Raw genomic sequence first — 20,382 nt, forward strand, 5'->3', positions numbered from 1 at the left:
GATCAATATCAATACAATACGCGTATTTATTTATGGTATGATATCGAGTTAGGTACATTTAATTTTTACACCGATCACACCAACGCATTGGCAACCTCGAACAATTCGTCAGCGTATAAAAACATGACTCTCGCACCACACTCTGCTGTCTCCGTGTTAATCGGTCATATTTACAACATGTCACATCCTGTAAATCTACACGTGTTTCAACTTGACTGAGTTATATTATAACTCAACTCAACTTGATACTAAATGGGTAAGGTGATTAAGAAATAAATACGAGTCTTCTAATCTACCTTTTCTACCAAAACTACAAAAAACGGTTTACTACGTAAATATAATATAATTTTGTATTTTGATCATTATTATTGACATAAAACACTGATGACAAATAATCTATTTTTCAACTAACTCAACAACTTTGCTGCCCATTTAAAGGGTGTTTTCATTTGATATAACCATCCTTGGCCCCTTTTTCATATCTGGTGACCCTGATGCAATAGAAAAAGTAAAGTAAATTGGGCAATTCAGTTAGATTTTTCTGGAAATAAATAAGCTAAGTTCGATTAAATTGTACAAATAGCATAGTTTGGCTAAATGAATTGTAGAATTTATTATAATATTCTCATTAAATTTGTTGATTTAGAGTTTAGACGTTGATTATAATTACTGCTTTACTATTTACTGACCCATAGGTCACTTAAGAGAGAAATAAATAATTAAGCCTAATTAGAGTTACGTTAAATGTGATATAAAAATACATACTACTTACTTAAAAGTGAAAATCAATTACTTATAAATAACTTTAATAATTTACGGAACTTTTAACATAAATAATGTATGTTATGTGCCCATGACTAATTTCAAACGTTATATTGCGCTCTCGATGCCAAAAATGTTACACATTCCTGGGTTAAGCAGTATGTTAGGTTAGCTGTACCTACTTGTAGTTTTTCAAGGTGTGGTTCACTAACGGGCGTGCATATTTTAAAGAAAAATAGGCTTTATGAATAAATTGCTATTATCAAACACGTCCGACAGAAATATATTACTTTAATAAATCAATATAGGTACCAACTGTTTATTTAGTAATTAATATGCTACGTGATTTTCAGCTTTTACAGTTGTTGTTAGACTTTTGCGTTAATAGAATTATATTTATTACAGTTTTATAATTTTCAGTAACGGTTTGAGTTTTAACTCTAAGGACATCTTTAATTAACTACTTTATAATATAAGAATTCATTGGGTGATAGTAAGATAAATAATGGTAAAATATTACAAAGAAACGACATAAGAAAACAAAATCACCACAGAACTGGCAAGATGGCAATCCACGCTATACCCTCTGATTCGGCTCGGTAAATGCCTACTTCTTTGTGGAAGGTTTACATATTACCGGAGTCTATGATGTGCTAAATAAAGGCCTGAATCTCACCATACCCATAAAGTAAAGACTCTTATAAGTGGCACAAATACATCTGACTGACTCGTACTGACTTAAACATGTGAGTAAGAAGCTGTCCTTGAAACAGTCGTACACAAGCTTTCATCCGGCCAACGTCTTTCGTGAATACTTTAAAGATAGGACCAACTCAGATGGTATTAAATTTAGTGAGTTCTTTTAAGACAGAAGCAAGTCCGAGAGTTCTCCGTGAGTGGTTTCCATGAACATTTTTGTTAATAATGAATCAAATGACTTAATCAGTACGAACGAAACATCAAATATAATTGACGTGAAGACTTATGTTCAAATTTAATTGACTTATTTCCCATGATTAATCACTAATCATGAATCATACCTAGAACGTAAAACATTGGATTCATTTCATATACATATTAGTTTAGAAGCCTGGTTTTAGGAAACTAACTACATATATAAATAACCATTTTTTATTTAATGATCAAATAACACACACAATTTAACAATATATCATTATTGTTATCAAACCCTTTAATACCAGGTATGATAATAATGTGGATATATATATTCTACATAGTACGTTAGTGCTAAATGCTAAAGTATATTATGTCTCTGAAGCAGTAAGTGTCAGTTAGAGTCCCTCGTCTGTCAAAAATCACAGGTTGTTTTGTTTAGTGTGTGCTTAAAGTAGAGAAAAGTTCCAATGAATTCAGCGAGTGATTAACTTTTGAAAATAGTTTATTAAAATAAGTTTAATTTTTAAGATATTTTTTAATCTAAAAAAATATATAAATACGACTATTTATTGATATTATAATATAATTTTCACGAATATTTATATTTACGTATCATAGAATGAATGCATTTAAAACGATTAAAGGAATTTAGATAAGTTTACCCCATCTCCTCCAGCAATATAATATTCAGCCACAGTTTGTGCACGACCACATTTCACGACGTTATAAACATGTCAGAATACGGAAAGGTCTGGGAATTGTAGGATAATGGCAAAGGACAAAATAGTACCTAGCTATCTGTATAGGGTAACGTGTAAGAGGTTAAATCCAGCTCTGGGATGAAGTGCTTAGGAAAATGAATTTGGGGATGTTTTATGTATTGATAGTTGAACCAGAAATCGTACAGAGAGAGTATCATATATCTTAAAATTTAATAATCATTAATGAAAAACACTTAAGGCATGTCAATGAAATCATATAAAATAATATATACACTTGTAATAAAAGGAAGCAAGTGTCGCATAAAAATACTTTTATATTTAGTGAATAATACCGAATAATAAATTAGTATTACGATAGTATTAGTTTGTTACCACATTCCCATGTTAGTATAATGTCGTAGGTCATGGGTTCGAATCCCGGGCTTGAAAAAAATCACATGTTGTATTTAAATTTGAGTTTGGACCCAGAGTATGGATCTAATAGGTTAGACAAGTGGCTGATATTATTTTGTTTAACGTTAAAATAATTTTTTTTAATGAAATCTCTACTCTGTGGAGGCCCATTTAAACATTTAAAAAAAAGTTCGTCGAATCAGTTATAATATAAGTACCTTAAAATATTATCAAAATTAAAATTTTTCATTATCAGAATTAAGTTTAAAACAAAGAAATAGTATTAAAAAAACAAAGAAGTGGTATTTGAAAAACCGTATAAAGAGTAAATACAAAATTGGAACTACGCTGAATGAAACATTGTTTTATAAATTAAAAAAAGGGCTTACTTAGCTCATTCGGCGTACTTACTTCTAATTTCTTTATAATTTTTGTATTTACAATATGTATTGTATTTTTGTTTATATTTATTTGTTTTCTTATAATACGTTGTGAACGTCTTGAATTTGTAATTTGTAAAATTTACTATATCTAAATAAATTAATTTGAATTCGAAATGATCTCCCATCATTTTTTACGTGGCGTGACAAGTATCATATGGAAGATGTCCAACCACTAAATACTAAAAATGAATAGAACCGAATATAAAAAAGAAGTTCCAAAGATCTAGAATGCGGTAGATGTAGTTTGTAAAATAAAACACAGTATCATTGAAGCTAAAGCTATGGTTGGCCAAGACTCTGTAATAGTAAAAAAGGTGGAGGAAGAGATATGAATAAAAGAGATTAGAGAAGTTGAAAGTTAAGAGTAGAGCATGATTAAGAAGTAAAAAGTAAAGAATAAAATATGATAACTAAATTATTCAGGGCATGGGATCGCCTGACAATTGGATGTGACTATCAGTGATCTTGTATAGATAGAATATAATAAAAAAGGAATTTAAGTAGAGACTAAAAAAAATCTGAATAAATCAGACTTGTACCTGAGTGTAAGATAAATTATTATTGATTAGGGCGTAGATATATATAGGGCGTAGATATATAGAAGTATGTAGATATTAAATAAATACCATAGAAATAAAGAAAACACTATATTTAGAGGTAAAAAAAATGTATATTAACAGCTAGAGGACATATTGAATTTAATGGAAACAAGTAAAAAGATAAAGAAATGGATTTTAAGAGACTTGTGATCAATGCTTTGCGAAGATACATAAACATTATTATACAAGAATGCTACTTATTTAATTTTGGTATAAAATAAAGTTCAAGTGAAGCTAAAACAAGAATGAGCGTTAGGTTGACCGGTATCCGAACCGGCCGACATCAAAAGTAATGCTAAATGCAGAGCTCCTTCCAGTTGGATCGCCAGGGTAAAAGTGAAAGACTAGAGGTCCATCCCCAGTGCCACCAAAGAAAAAAAAAGTGGGATCTCGTCCTGCCGCAGGGTGGGGGTTGGTATGAAAGGGACAAGCAATCTTCTTCTCTTTGCTGAGCATTTACCTACTTTGGATTTTAGGCATATCCACAACGTGACAACCCATATTAGGTTATTAAGTTGATGATGCTTAGTTTAATATTGCTTATAAAACTTTCATTTGATACTGAAATTAAATTGGTATAAATATTAACCTATTATCTACAACGAAAATAGTATGATCTCTTTTTTCAAAAGAATCATATTTTGTTTTATCCAATAGGTCTTGTTTTCGATGACCAACTTTAAATTTAATATTATGACGAATACTCCAAAATGCTAATTTTTCCAAACGTAGGTAATTTTCCAGATAGCTTTAATGTATAAATTGGTTTTGCGGTGTTTTTAAAAATAAGAGCGTAAGAAATCGGTTAAATCATTTTATTTCAGGCCACTAATTTTTTTAGTGCGTCGTAAAATATGAAAATAAAATACAGCCGGCTAGCGACGACACTTTTTCAAAAATGATCGCTGTTCTTTGAGGCCATAAAAGTTTGCAAAATGACATTATTTTTAAAAGTTTTTGACGCATAGGTCAAGGAAATTTAATATAACGCATCAAAGCAAAGCTTTTATGTCAAAAAATGATTTAGTATCGACGATTTAGAGTTTTATATTGATATGGAAAATATGATTAAATTTATTACTCTATTAAAAAAACTATCGCAATAAAATTATAATTTTGATATTTTAATAGTGCATAAATTCGTGGGTTGCTGCCAAAAGTTGGTAAGTCGATAATTTAGGTATTAGTGTTAACAAAAAATATGTGTCAACGTATAAATATGTACGCTAGAATAAAAATTCAAGGTCATTCGATATACTATAGAACATGCAGATATAGCACTAATAAATTAGCATTATGCCCGATTTTAGAGGTTATGTCAAACTTCAAATTGCAATTATTATTCCATAACATGATTTAGAGACTTACCAACTTTTGGCATTACTCCCATAATATTATATGAAAGTGTTTATATATATTATTATTAATATTGAATACGAATTGAAGTACCTGGCTTTGCTCGGATGACAGTAAAGTTTACTTTGAGAGGTGGAAAAATAAAATGTTCAATGTCAATTATATATACAAATAAATCGATTCCTACGTATATCAATCATGAAAAATCTATCTGTGAAAGTGTCAGATTGATAGCATTGTTAAGAAAAAGTTGTTTTTATGGAAAAAAGATTGTTTCATTGTTACAAACTAAAATTATAGTCAATAATATGTGCAAATTTCATCGATATTGAGTTATAATCGTACAAACGGAAACTGACAGCCCGATATATTATAGTCCAATTTTAATATTATTATATTACTGTAGATTAAATAAATTCATAATGATACTTAAGTAATTATTACTGAGCCATTGTTTAAATAAAAAAATATGTTTAAATAAAAACGCTATTTGGTTTAATTTGGATATTTAAAGGAGCGACTGCTGTGCATTTCAATAATTGTTTTAATATGTAATTCATTAATTAGGCAATAAGGTTTTTACATTCCTTTCTTGTATTAAATTGCTATATAAAATATAATTAACTAAGAACTGTATTCGTTGTCAGTGTGTATTTGCTATTGGTGAGTACGCGTTGTACCTGAAGATAGCGAAAGACGAATTAAAAATACATATTATTATGATTATAATGGCGCACCTAGTACCTTGTTTACATACTATAATAATATGTAACGCTCTGACCAAAATTAAATGCTATAAAATTCTGATATAAATATTTAATTATATTTACATAATTTTGAACACACTTACAATACTCTCTGAAGTGCTTTCCAAATTAAATCAAAGTAGGTATAAATTATCTTAATTACTTATTGTAAGAGCCATTAGTTAAAATAAGTTGCAATTAGATAGAATACAATAGCATTGTGGTCGATGTGCATGGGCGCGAATCCCGAGAGACGTATGTTCGATTCCTGTTGGGTGTCGTATATTTAAAAAAAAAATTCTATTGACTGTATAGTTTCTCAAAAGTGTTTTTAAAATTATGTATTTTCAATAAAAATAATGTTACATTCTTAAACCTTTTGAAATATTTTTTGAATAAAAAATAGTTAATTTAATTATACGTTTGATCAGTTATTATCAAAAAAAGTATTAAACATATTTTTATTGCTTATTTTTAATAAAACTTTTCATCCAAAATAGACTACGTATATAGATCAGTAGTTGTAATATAATAAATGCAGGTCACAGTTAAGTTAAACTAGTCTGGGACAGATAACACGATTATGCACTCTATTCAGAGACAGTATCTGATTATCACTTGACAAACTAGCTCCATACGAATGTATAAAAATAGCTTTTATTTATTGGTATCATACTCATAATGAATTTAATGAACATTGAACTTATTGAATATGGTTTAATTTTTATGAAATTTTATTAGTATTTTCTATTTATCATATTGACGTGAAAATAATATAAGTAGGCAAAAGAGAGGAATCGGTTGGACTCTTTTGACATGACGTGGTACAGAGAGATTATTTTTCGAATTTCATGGAAAGCTTTATGAATAGACAGAATCCGTAAAATGCATTCTCAGATTCATGACAATGTTTTCCAAAAGGACAAAGAAGCAGTGGAATGATCCTGACTATTTGGAAACAATGGAAGCTTATATACTTAATTAAAAATAAATTTATCGATAAGAGTTAGTGGGTGGTATCATTTAGCTGTGCTTATAAAATGCTTGCTAGAATGTTACTAGCCCCAATCTATGCCACTGTTATAGAATATGGGTACCTATATTGTTGTGGAATGTTATTTAAAATAATTCTTCTTCTAAGTGTGCCATCCCCTAGTGGAGGTCGGCCACTATCAAGACGGAACAGTTCAGTGGAGCTGCACTCGTACCAATCACGGAGGTTCTTAAGCCACAAAATGCGGCGCCATCCTCCGCTACGCTAACCATTGAATGACATTCTTGATTTGACTTCTTGAATGACAAGTTGGAGAATGCTGTACTTTTGTCCTCTCATAATGTGGCCGAGGTACTGTAGTTTCCTGGTTTTGATACTACGTAGAATTTCTCGGTGTTTCCTCATTTGATTGAGACCTTCAATAGTTATCACCCGGTCAGTGTAAGGAATTTTGAGAATGCGTCTATACAGCCGCATCTCGAAAGCTTCAAATCTCCATGACATCTCTTGGTTTAGCGTTCATACTTCAATACGGTAGAAAAGAATTGAGAGAACATAACTACGTACCATACGCAGTCTTAGCGTAAGGTCTCGAATACTAAGGAGGCGTCTCATTTTGAGAAATAGTACAGGCTCTCAAAGACTTTTCGTGTACATAATATGCGGAATGCATTCTGATAATTGATATAATGTTTTAGGGGTCACAAAGATATATAAAGTCAATGTTGCCAGGCGATATAAATGGTATTTTTTTTTAAACCCACCAAAAATTGTTCTTCAATAAAACCAAGACCGAATCACGGATCGATTAAAAAATTGACCATTAATATCGCCAAGCAACATCGACTTTATATATCTTTGTGACCCCTAGAACATAACTATATCAATTGTCAGAATGCGTTCGCATATCATGAATACGAAAAGTCTATGTGAGCCTGGTCTAAAAGGCACTCCTTGCGATGTCAATTCTAGTTTTTATTTTATGAAACTAGTCCCATTTCTCATTGACCCATGTACCTAAATATAATGGGTCGCACGTTCAATTGGTTCGCGGTTAATGACAAAATTTCTGTTAGTGTTTGGTGTCGCATTTTTTAATACTAGTAATAGTTTTGTTTTCTTGAGGTAAATTTTTTTAAGTCATGACTTAAAAGCCATGGTCTAATACTAGATAATATGCATTATAAATTATTACGTTACCGCTCGGCCAATATGGGCATCATAATTCTTAACTAAAACTATAAATGATAATAATAATAATACATAATAATAAAAAAGCTAATTTGCAGCCAATTCATAGTTATAAGACTGTCAGATGATAGTTTCAGCCTAATTTCCGAAAACTTTGATGGAAATATTATTAACTACTGTCCAACAAGATCTTCTTGGCTACGTGTTAAAACTGTGAACTAAGAAGCTCTTCCTACTTTTAACCGCACTAACGACTTTCGGTTATTGCCTAGATCTTCTTGTCGGACAGTAGGTATATAAATATTATAGTATAATGAAAATAAAACTGTTCTCACCTGGACTTCTAGTGCGTGGTATGCTACAATTAGGCCGAGTAGAATTACAGTTGATACAGATATGAGAGTCTTCAACGCCGTTGAATAAAAAGATGCCTGTAGGAAAAAGAAAACAACTATTAAAATAAAGTGTTTTGTTGAAATGGCAAAATAAACATGATATCAAAAATAGACAGATACATAATATAATAAAATTTCCACTCTAAAACCAACCACAGAGTAAACGTATAATGGATGTGTCTTAACTATGTTTTACGGTGATGTATTACCTAACCGTTGGTTAAATTTGCATCCTGTTCTGAACCGTTAATGTTAAAACACATTTCGAAATTCAAAATGTAAAAATATATCATTTTTATTTTTAGTTTGATGTCACTGCGCTACTCTGATCATAATCTCTATATATATAAAAATCTCGTGTCACGATGTTTGTGGTCGCACTCCTCCGAAATGGCTCGACCGATTTTTATGAATTTGTTTATGTATATTTGTTAGGTATGAGAATAGGTCAAAAAGTATATTTCATACCGCTAGGTGATTAGGGTATCTCTATCAAGAAAAAGATAGTTTTTTGACAATTTTTTTTTTGTTTTTTTTTTATGAAACGATTGAACGAAATTATTTATGTTGTTGAATGACAGATGGCGCTACGTCTGAGAAGAATTTAAGAGAAGCGTCGCGTCATTTTGACATTACATTCGGCATATCACAACGCAGTACGTGCAAAATTTTGTACGATTTATTTTAATTTATCTATTTTTGTGTGCGTGTATTACAGTGCACAATGCCAGCAAGACGCAAGGGGGGCCATTTGGGCCGTCGAACGAATAAAGCAACAAACACGCAAAATAGTAGAGCAGAAAGAACCGACGAACAAATCCAACAAGATAACAAAAACGTGCGTGTGAGCATGTCGCAATTGCGTGCATTTCAATCACAAGAGGCACGAGCTGAACGAAATCAACAACGACAATTGGAACGGAGCCAAGCGCGCCGGTTCGTAGTTAACAAACGCAAAGCAAATGACGGACAACGCCAACAAGTACATCGAGCATTTACATCCGCTTCGTTCCTTCGTCTCGCATTCGAGTACGAGCCAGATATTGAATATTCCGCTCATCCGAAAGTGCTGATTGGTGATATGGACAAGGAATGTCCCCATTGTCATGCGCTCAAATTCAAACATGAGTCAGCCGGGATGTGTTTCGCATCAGGAAAAGTGCAACTACCAGAAATTGAGATACCACCAGAACCATTGAACGGCTTGCTCATCGGCACGGTTCCAGATTTAAACCTGTTCCTGATGTCCATTCGCACATTCAATTCATGCTTCCAAATGACTTCATTCGGAGCAACAGAAATAGTTCACAATACTGCGGCAAATGGTCAACAATTCCATTCTACGTTCAAAATCAAAGACCAAGTATACCACAAAGTAGGCTCATTGCTGCCAATGCCAAACGAACCACATACATTTTTACAAATCTACTCCATGGGCGGTGAAGACATCAATCATGTGGATGCACGTTGCGGCTACAATAACCTCAATTCGCCTAATGCCAGGCATATCGTCGGCGAACTGGAAGCCCTATTGAATGAGCACAATGAATTATTGAAATTCTTCAAAGCACAAATGCATGAATTGTAAAGTGAGAATCACGCTATTGTCATCAATCCTGATAAAACACCAGCTGGAGAGCACGTGCGTCGATTTAATGCGCCTTTTGTTGACGAATCATGGTTGGCGACCACACATCGACGCGAGAAATCGTCATTCGAAGAAGAAACGATAATCTGGAGTTCATCGCTAACACACACCGTTTATACGACGCTCTCCAATATCCGCTAATTTTCTGGAAGGGACAAGACGGATATTGGATAAACATTAAACAACGAGATCCTGTCACAGGTAATTCATTCATTATGAACATCATTACTCATTTTGAATTGAGAAAATGAATGGTTGGTGTTTTTTTGTTTTTATTTGCGGTCATCGTCTACAGCGCTCCATTCCTCTTTCTGTCATAGATCCCATCCCCACACACTTACGATACATTCGTTATTTTTTATTTAACAACCAAAATATTCACTAGAAATAATTTATATGGCAGAACAACGTTTGCCGGGTCAGCTAGTTATATTATAGTTTCTTATTTTCTTAGTGATATTTTTGCAAATTCAATAATAATTGTAATATTTATGGAATTTTATGAAAGGAAAAAGGACGTAACCCCCAGCTTTTTAAAAATAGGTTTTATTGGATAATAACGTTGGACACGACCAAACACACGTTGTGTCCAACGGATGTATGCTGCGAAATGCTGATTTTTATTGTTTAAATTTAAAATTAAAAAAAAGAAAGAAATTAAGTAGGAAAAACGACTTAATTTTAATTAATAAATCAGGTTAGAAATATAAAAAACCAAATTAATAATTATCATACACGTCATGGTTATCTCTATTTGATCAAACTTAGACCGAAACCATACAAAAAAAGTTTTTTTGTCTCCGGTAAAATTTAATTTGTGTTGATTATGTCTTTTTTCCTCTCTATAGTCGTTATCTTAACACTATTATATTATTTAAAATTGTATGTCGGTACTTATAACATACCTGATAGGTTTTTAATCATTAATGAAATGCTTTTATTATACGTATGTGAATACGATGTAAAGCAGGAATACGTTAAATGTGAACTGGGAAAACAAATTCTGGCAATTTTAGCAAATATAATTTGATGAAAGGTATACGTTGTCATGCCTATGAATGCATTTATGAAGGAATTACGCTGCTGCTCAATGCTCGTCAAACAGAGTTAAACGTTTGTGCCTAACTTCAATAACGAAGCTTGTAATGGAATTAAGTCAACCCAAATTGTAAATTGCAAGTGAACAAATAATGCAGGTAAACAGAAAACATTGTATAAAATTATTAAGCTCCATAATATTTGAGATCTCTGTCATCCTTCATTGTATTGACGTATGTATCTCTGATAACTATCAGATTCTTAGAAATCAGATAGACAAAGATCTAGAACTAATCTGTCATTGGTAATTCAAAAATGGAGGGCAATAACTGCTCAACAAAATACCTTCGGCTATCGATTGTTAAATAATTACTAATTAATTACCACATTTAAATAGCATGCTAATTATATCTAATGGCTACCTAATCGTTACGCGCTAGGTGCGTCTTTAGCGTCCAATGAGTTAAAGTGGAAATTATTTTGTAATAACATAAGAAAATCAATTTTATGATATCGAGTTCAATATTAAACTTGTATTTACACACTCAATACAAAACATGTCAATTTTATTATTAAATGAGTATTTTTACAGCTCATCTACCAATTATTATATTATTATAACCCGTGTTCCTCCACTGTTAGTGTTTCAATATCACATTGTTTATATTATGTTAAATTTATAATTTTACTTATATATAAATCAAATAAAGTACTTAGTTAGTGATACCAAACATCAAAATAAATGCCTAAATCCCCCATCAATAATCCTGAAATCGACAGAATTAAGAACAAAAGAACTTGTATATAATAATAAGCCGGCTTGCACATCTAAACTCGTCTCGTCTGCAACATATCAAGTACATCGATATGACGTCATCATCATTCACAAAACACACAGAGCTCCGAACGTTGGTGGAATGCGACTTTTTAGTTTGAAAAAAAAAAACATCTAGTGTTAGGTACTAGCAACAAATAATATGCGTCTCGGACTGCGATCGAAGCTGTCAGTACTGCGGATACGCATACGTACACACTACAAATTATTGGTCATTCCGGTCGCCACATCTCATGCATATCCACGTTTCTAGATTACACGCGACTGTCGCTAGGCGCCTTTGTACGCGGTCTTTGTATGCAACATCGGTGCGACATTCTTAGATGGTTTAATTTATTTAGTTTAGTTTTGAAAAAGTGAAATAGAAAGAGTGTAAAAAATACTGTTATTTTGTCTCCGCGTGCCTGAGAGATTAGAATGTTGCCAGTCGGGAAGTAATCCCTGAAACCACCTAAATGGCCTTTACTTTTTTTCGCGCCAAAGTGCGCATACCTACGAGGGATTGCAATACCAAATAAATACATCAATATCGGTATCAATACCGGTATTTGTCAAAACATTATAATAGGAAAAAGAAGTACCTATCAATAAATATAGCTATTAAAAACTATTTCAAACACTATTTTATAGCAACCTTAAGTATCTACCTACATTCATTATGTTGACCTTTATAAATATGTAGTTTTCATAATATTTTAGAACTGCCAATTTTTACAAATATTATAAGTCCGGGTACATGAAAATTTCTGTTAAATTCAACGTTTGTTGGGTATATTATCAACGTTGGATCAATAGTTATAGAATAATATTTCAATTATACAATAAATTTAATAGGTATAAAATACAGAAGTAAGTAATAAAAAATAACATTAAATTCATTGTTGAAAAACATATACCTACGTGTATGCTTTCTTAATACCGAAAATACCGGATTTTTAAAACCGGTATTTCGGTATCAATAAATAATTGAATACCTCTTTTAAAAAACCAGTATTGCAATCCTTAGTACCTACCAGCATAGTTTTGATAATAATATAAAGTATAAACGAATAAAACCGTATTCCATCAATCATTGTAAAACAAACTTTCACCTAGGCTTGGTCCATTTAATACCTTATACCAAATATTTAATTTTCCCAAATCCGAGGTTTTAATTATAAGTATAAATAAACCCTTCAACAAAAACCCCAGATACATATCAGTAGGTACAATATTAATTTCTGTGAAGTTAAGTTAAGACTTAAAATAAAATAATCCACAGTATAATTATTTTAAATGTTTTACACTTTTACAGTTAAGATTTGGTACTAACTGTAGTTAATATTATCGTAAAGTAAATTTAGGTTAGTAAACAATAAAATAGATTTATAATAATATTGATCAAATCACGTCTTTAATTTATATACTTCTTATGGTAGATGCCATTGTTTATGTATAATCTGAATCCATTGGATATATTATAACTACTTTTTTATAACATCATTATTAATTTACATAGCTTTTCCTCATGCATAATTTATTAACATAATAGTGGTAACAAAAATTCAAAAGATATATTTTTTTTTCCACTAAGACTTTAACAGAGTACTTAACAAATTGTACGATTATTTTTATAGCAGACCATAAAATGAATGCATATTTTTTACAATTATCAAAAGAAAGATAAAGTAGTTTACCTTACTTTACAGTAGGATTTTCCTATGATAAACGACTTCCTGTAAAGCAGGATATACTAACTTTAAATATGGCCAAGTTTTAAACGGTTTATAAGCCGATACCAAACCAGTTCTTTTCAGAAGTTTGGTTGAGTTTGATTTCCAAGTTACTGCTAAAAGAAGATTTTCGAACTATCTGAAATATGTACGAGTAATAGATATGGAATACTAATCATAAAACAAAAATACGTATGTAACTAATACTTTGTGTACTTACTTAAAATGATAAAAAAGTAGCCATGTCTAAGATTTAATATACGTTAAGCTTAAAAATACCACGATGGTGGTAATTTACTTTTAACCTTATACCAATATAATTATGATACAATCGAATATATATCCATTTTCGTATAATTGGAAACATCAAAATATAAATAATACCAAATCAAATGGGCTTATAGATCTTAATCCCATTACGATCTAATCTTGAGAGGTTTATAGCTCAGCCAAATATCAAATTATGTTTGTGTATTCAAATGTTTCTGAGAGAATGTAACCTACAACTATAAATGACTTCATACTAATTAAAAATATTGTTTAAATTAGTATGAAGGAATAAATTAGTATGTTTTTTATTATTATAATAATAAACCCAATATACTATAAAATAACAGTATATAAACGTATAGCTGAATAAATGTCAGCTGAGACTTCGAAGCTAAATCAAATATATACATATATATTTTACCACTAAATAAAAATGGAGTCGAATATAATAATTTTGAATGAATACATGAGACCGAGAAGAGTAAAAAAAATGAAAATTATATTTTAAACGATTGAACATTCTACATTACTTTTAGCTCATCGTGTAAATATAAAATCTTGTTTTCAAGTCATTCTTTTTTTGTAATAAATAGTATTATTGTATCTTCGTGTGGTCGGGCCCAATATGGTCTGCTTTGTTCATGTGTATTAATGTTTTTAGCAATTGAATGAGAAAAAGTCAGACCACAACATTGCAATTAATTAAGTTGCCATGAAAGTAACAACAACATACTGACCATGCGTGTTGGGATTAATATATTTTTTTAAATAAAATGCTTATCGTTTTTAATAATATATGAAGCATTTTATATTTGAATCTTGTTGCACGCATACATATTATTAGGTATGTGGATATCCTTAAACTGGTCATAACTAATATTATAATCTTATATATAAAAATCAATACTTGTTTGTTTGTTTGTTTGTTCATATTTTATGCGCTGCCATACCGTTCATCCGATTGCGATAAAACTTTGTAAACTTTTTGCTTGCACTTGCGCAAAGAGTATAGGCTATATTGAGTATATCTTATATATAAAAATGAATATCTGTCTGGCTGTCTGTCCCGTATGTGTTCCTATACCATTCATCCGATTCCGATGAAATTTTGGTAAGTGGTTGCATGCACACCCGCAAAGGTTTCTGAATTAGAAAAATTATCATCTTCTTCTATTCTATATTCTTCTATTCGTATGCGTTTCTATTCCATTCATCCGATTGTAATAAAATTTTGATCAAGTGTTGTGCTCACGCCCGCAAAGGTTTCTGAATTGATACAACCATTTTCTTCTTCTTTTTCTTTTTCTTCTATTCTATCTTCTTCTATTTGTATGCGTTCCTATACCATTCATCTGATTGCAATACAATTTTGATCAAGTGTTGTGCTCACGCCCGCAAAGAATTGATACAACCATTTTATTCTATTCGATCTTCGTCTATTCGTATGCGTTCTTATACCATTCATCCGATTGCAATGAAATTTTGACCAGTTGTTTTGCGCACGCTCGCGAAGTTTTTTGAATTAGAAAATCATCTATTTTTCTATTCGTATGCGTTCCTATACCATTCATCCGATTGCGATGAAACTTTTGTCAGTTGTTGTGCGCACACCTGCAAAGGTTTCTAAATTAGTAATATATAAAATACAAAGTTTGTTGTTTGTTTGTTCCATCCAATTTTGTTTTTTTTTTACTATTACTATTCATAATAATAACATTAATAACGTTTTCATATTTTGGATTCGATTTTAATTTAGTGTTCTTTTGTTTGACCTTTACTCCTATTAGAATTATTTTCGTATTGCCATATTGTATACACACAGATATTTTAATATTAAAAAAATAATTACCTCTTATTATTTTTTTAAATATCTAAGATAAATATAACCACGAAGCGACCCTGTGCGAAGCCGGGTACTTCAGCTAGTTACGTATAAAAATACTTATATTATTTTGTACACGTTTAATCCCTAGCACACAAATAACTATATTACATTAAGATAAATATGTAACACCAGTTTTAAATCATACATCTTAAGAGATTTTAGTGATCAAAAAATGTAATGTATCTCTCACTTGGAGTTTAAAATACGAGTACATTACTAATTGCATAATAAAATTATTCTAACATTCATCCGCTGTTTACAAAAAACCGCATGAAAGCCAAATACTGACACAAAATAAAGCGGTTTTTCGTTGAACCTTCTTCGTATTAATTACTCTGTATTGCAACTATGTTAGAAATTAATTATGTTGCCAGGTTTTTGCAACTCAACAACTAAAATTACTCTTGTTGCACTTTTATAGGTAGTTAGGTAGATTAAGCGAGCAACGATACTTGTGGTTAACACTTTAAGAGTAGGTTTACAAAATTATAATAAATCCATATTACATTACCATAAAGATCCTAAAAGGATCATAATATGTTGTTGTGTTATTTAAATGTAGCAATTAAATATTAATTAAAAGATCCGCAGCGAATGGGTTACAGATTACTTATTGTTTATACAAGGAATGGACATCAACCATTTGCTTAATAAATTTGGTCAATACTAGGGAATCCAATCCCGGGATCCCGAATCCCGGGATCCCGGGATCCCGAGCTATTTTCGATACCTATGAATCCCGGGATTGATAAACATAATCCCGGGATTTCGGGATTGATTTTTTTTATCAATTTTTATGGAAAATATAACAGAAAAAATACTTTTAATACAAAATAACTACATTAGAAATAAACTGAGTTTGAATGAAGTTTGATGTGTAGGTTGCCGATTCATTTTATTTTTTCACATAGATTATTAAAAATGAGAAAGATTGGTAAAAAAACAATGCTTCGCACTTTTAACAAAGTAATTCCACCATGATATCATACGTTTTACGGCAGTTTCATATTTGGCTGACTAATTAGATTTATGAAGCGGAAAGGCCATAAGTACGCCATGATTATTTGCTTTACTATTTTAAATCTCGCTGATCTATTCATTATGTCTTTACTATCAGAAATAGCAATCTCATATTAAATTCACATTATTATTTATATTATAATATTATTTACTCCATTAAACTTGTGTATTTCCAAGATTTAACGTATACAATATTAACAATAAATGTCTTAAATACTATAAATTATACTAGATTTATTTTTGACCGATTTTATCAATGTTATTTGTAAATATAAAATTTTTATATTAACAATGGAAAAAAATCTCAATCCCGGGACCAGTCCCGGGATCCCGGGATTGTCAAATTGTAATCCCGAAATCCCGGGATCAGAATTTTGGCTCGGGATTGGATTCCCTAGTCAATACTCTTAGTCCAATCACGTCTTGAAAAACAACAAGTGAAATTTTCGCAGTTCCGGGGTTTGAATCTAGAACCCTTGACATTAAGTCCACACATAATAACTCGGCCATTGTTGTTGGGGGGTATAATGAATAATATACAAGTATATTTTTCATGGTATTGTTGTTTTACCTACTTAAGTAAAATCATTAAAAAGTTTTTTTTTTCATTAGTTAATTATGCATTTTTACGGATTGGTGGCCATATAAAAACTGTAAATATCGTAATAAAATGGAGAAAAAGAGATGAAAAAAAACAAATATCTTATTTTTGATAAAAAAATATTGAGATTTGTTAATTAAATTAAAAATACTTCTAAAAGGTAGTCTTGATATTTTAAATTTGAAAACCAAGAAGAGTCCATGTATTAAAAAAACTGCTCATTATTTATAAAGTAGAATACAAATAATTATGATGAGGAAGTTTTTACTGTAAGTGATATTTTCTAATCAGATATGATAGGTACTAGCATATTATATTATCTTAGTGACACCTACTTCAATATAATAAAGAAATAAAAAAGTGTGTACAACTTTAACTTTATTATACACTGAAAATCAAGTTATATAATATTCATATTTTAATATATCAAAAAAGGAAGCCGTAAATCACGTTTAACAAGACACCCATTGCACATAATATTAGTATGTAATATTTAAAAAAACAAATTTTTGATCTTGAATAATATAATGGTTCCATGACAAAACATAACAGTGACAAAACAGAACAAAGATAACTATATCTATGACCTTTCAGGAAAAATATAAATTTAATATTGAAATTTTCCTATCTCTATTATGTTGATAGATTTTTAATAGCACAAATTTTCAATACGCCATAATAAATCAAATTATATACCTAATTTCTGCATTCCTAATCGCTAGAAAGCTTCAAATATACGGGACTTAACTCGGTGTTACCGGCAAGCTTAGGATATCTCATCTTAATTAATATAATATTATGTTCAAAATGATTGGGTGACTAGGTACAACGAAATAATGACCTAACCTAACCTAAATAGATTCCACAAAAATGAATGTTTCATTTTTCCCCTGGCTGTTCTGTTTTGTCATTTTCTGTTTTGTCATGTTCAGATTTGCCACGTTCTGTTTTGTCATTTTCTGTTTTGTCATGTTCTGTTTTGTCATGTTCTCTTCTGTCACTGTTCTGTTTTGTCATGTTATGTTTTGTCCGGTTACCGAATAAATACATGTAAAAAAAATAATTGTCTACTCTGTATTTACATCGCAGCCTATGGTCATCATAGGCTATGAAGCTTTTTTTTTTTTTTTACTCCTTTATTACAAATAAAAATTCAACAACGCAAGCGATTTAAGGATTTAATGCAAAACAACCCTTTCTTCCAAAAAATATGCCCAGTAATATAGGTTCGATCATATTATTTACGTGGTTGAAAAGATCTGTAGAGGTTTTACCTAACTGACATGTCTATGTTCTAAAAATGAGAATAGACGTAACCAGACGAAAATGTCGGAAATGGTTTTATTTCAATATATACTTAGGAAACGCACGTCCGTTCTAAAAATATGTAAACGTATAAAGATCGTATCATTAAAAATCTGTATATATGGCGTGTAATTATCAGCATAAGTGTAAAGTATCTTTGCGTTATACAAAATACAAACTATAAAAATACCCACGCGTGTTTTTTTCACAAAGACCAGTAAAATATCATATCTACACAATCGTATGCAACCTGTCTGAACTTAATATATTAGCAGGGTAGTTGACACAATAAAACCTGGTCCCTAATAGATCACATGGAATATAAAAATATAAAGTTGTCACTAGATCTGCTTCATACCTACAAAGACTGCCAGAGAAGCTATCAGAACCCATGCTATGTACACATTTCTTGAAGGGAATATGATACGTAGACGACTTAAATTAGTGAGATCACTGGATTGCGAGATAAGATTGTGAGTTATTAGAAAACAGTGACAATAAATCATCTAGAATGAAAAACACGTTTCTGGAGGAGGTCAAAACCAACAGGACTATGATAAAAACTATCAAAAATCTAGAGAGAAGCTTTCATATAATAATGAATTGAGCTTTGATAATGTTATTGATATAATATTATACTCATTGATAGTATTTAACTGTCAATAATGCTGTAGTTAATAATAAAAGTGATACATGTATTATTTTCTTATTTTAAACTTTAATGAGTTACGCTACATAATATATTACTTCATTTTGCTTAAGCTGCAAAGGTTTTTTGCAAAGCTAACATCTGCATCAGCCTGTTGTTGGATAAATCGCATTTTCAAAATGTCAGCGAGAACAAAGGGTATTTTGCTTAAACATTGTTCAATTAAGGTTTTGCATTTGAGAACAAAAGCTCTTTGGTACAATGGCGGGTGGGTTTATCCATCGGACTAATGTACTACGTGTGGTAAATATTAATATATTGTATAAAAATCATCATTTTTATAAATGATGTTATAAAACTTGCTTCAATTTATTTGTTTTCAAGTAAATATATAAATTATAGGCATTCATAATATTATTATGCATATACGATGTATTATTATTAAGTATTATATATATAGCATACAAAATTATAAGACTTCTTTCTGTTTATCTCTGTTACAGGTTTCTTCTGGATTAATTAATAATACCAATATGGGGCTTCTTTTCTATAGACTAATATATTAACATTTGTATGTCTGTCCTGATTGTTCATTTGTTTGCTTATTACTAGACTAATAATAACAAAACTTTCACAACTGATAGACAATATTGTTGATATTAATTTTGTAGACATTTATTTTGATTTTAGATATCTTAAAAGTAACTTGCAATAATATGATGTGGTGTACGCGTTGACAAGCGTATGATTAGAAACCGAGAAAATTCTGTGTTAATAATTTATAGCAAGGGCGGATAGAGAAACGGGTGCTTATAAATTCATCAATTAAAAATACAAATCAGTACATATATTTCATATACATAATATGCAGGTAAAACTTTTCGTATCGCTAATTAAAAAAAATAATTTTCACTCTACTAA

The 20,382-nt window shown here is 30.6% G+C and overlaps 1 protein-coding gene across 1 annotated transcript in view; it reads right to left on the bottom strand.

The window, feature by feature from the left end:
- SK (small conductance calcium-activated potassium channel) overlaps positions 1 to 20,382 on the bottom strand; it is a 428,126-nt gene that overhangs the window by 83,576 nt on the left and 324,168 nt on the right. Inside the window, 1 exon segment of the mRNA XM_085945697.1 lies at positions 8,439 to 8,534. Coding sequence (XP_085801823.1) covers positions 8,439 to 8,534 — 96 coding nt within the window.

Source organism: Rhyacophila brunnea, unplaced genomic scaffold (genome assembly GCF_057557595.1).
Source record: "Rhyacophila brunnea isolate RB1 unplaced genomic scaffold, BYU_Rbru_1.0 scaffold_19, whole genome shotgun sequence".
Classification (NCBI taxonomy): Eukaryota; Metazoa; Arthropoda; class Insecta; order Trichoptera; family Rhyacophilidae; genus Rhyacophila; species Rhyacophila brunnea.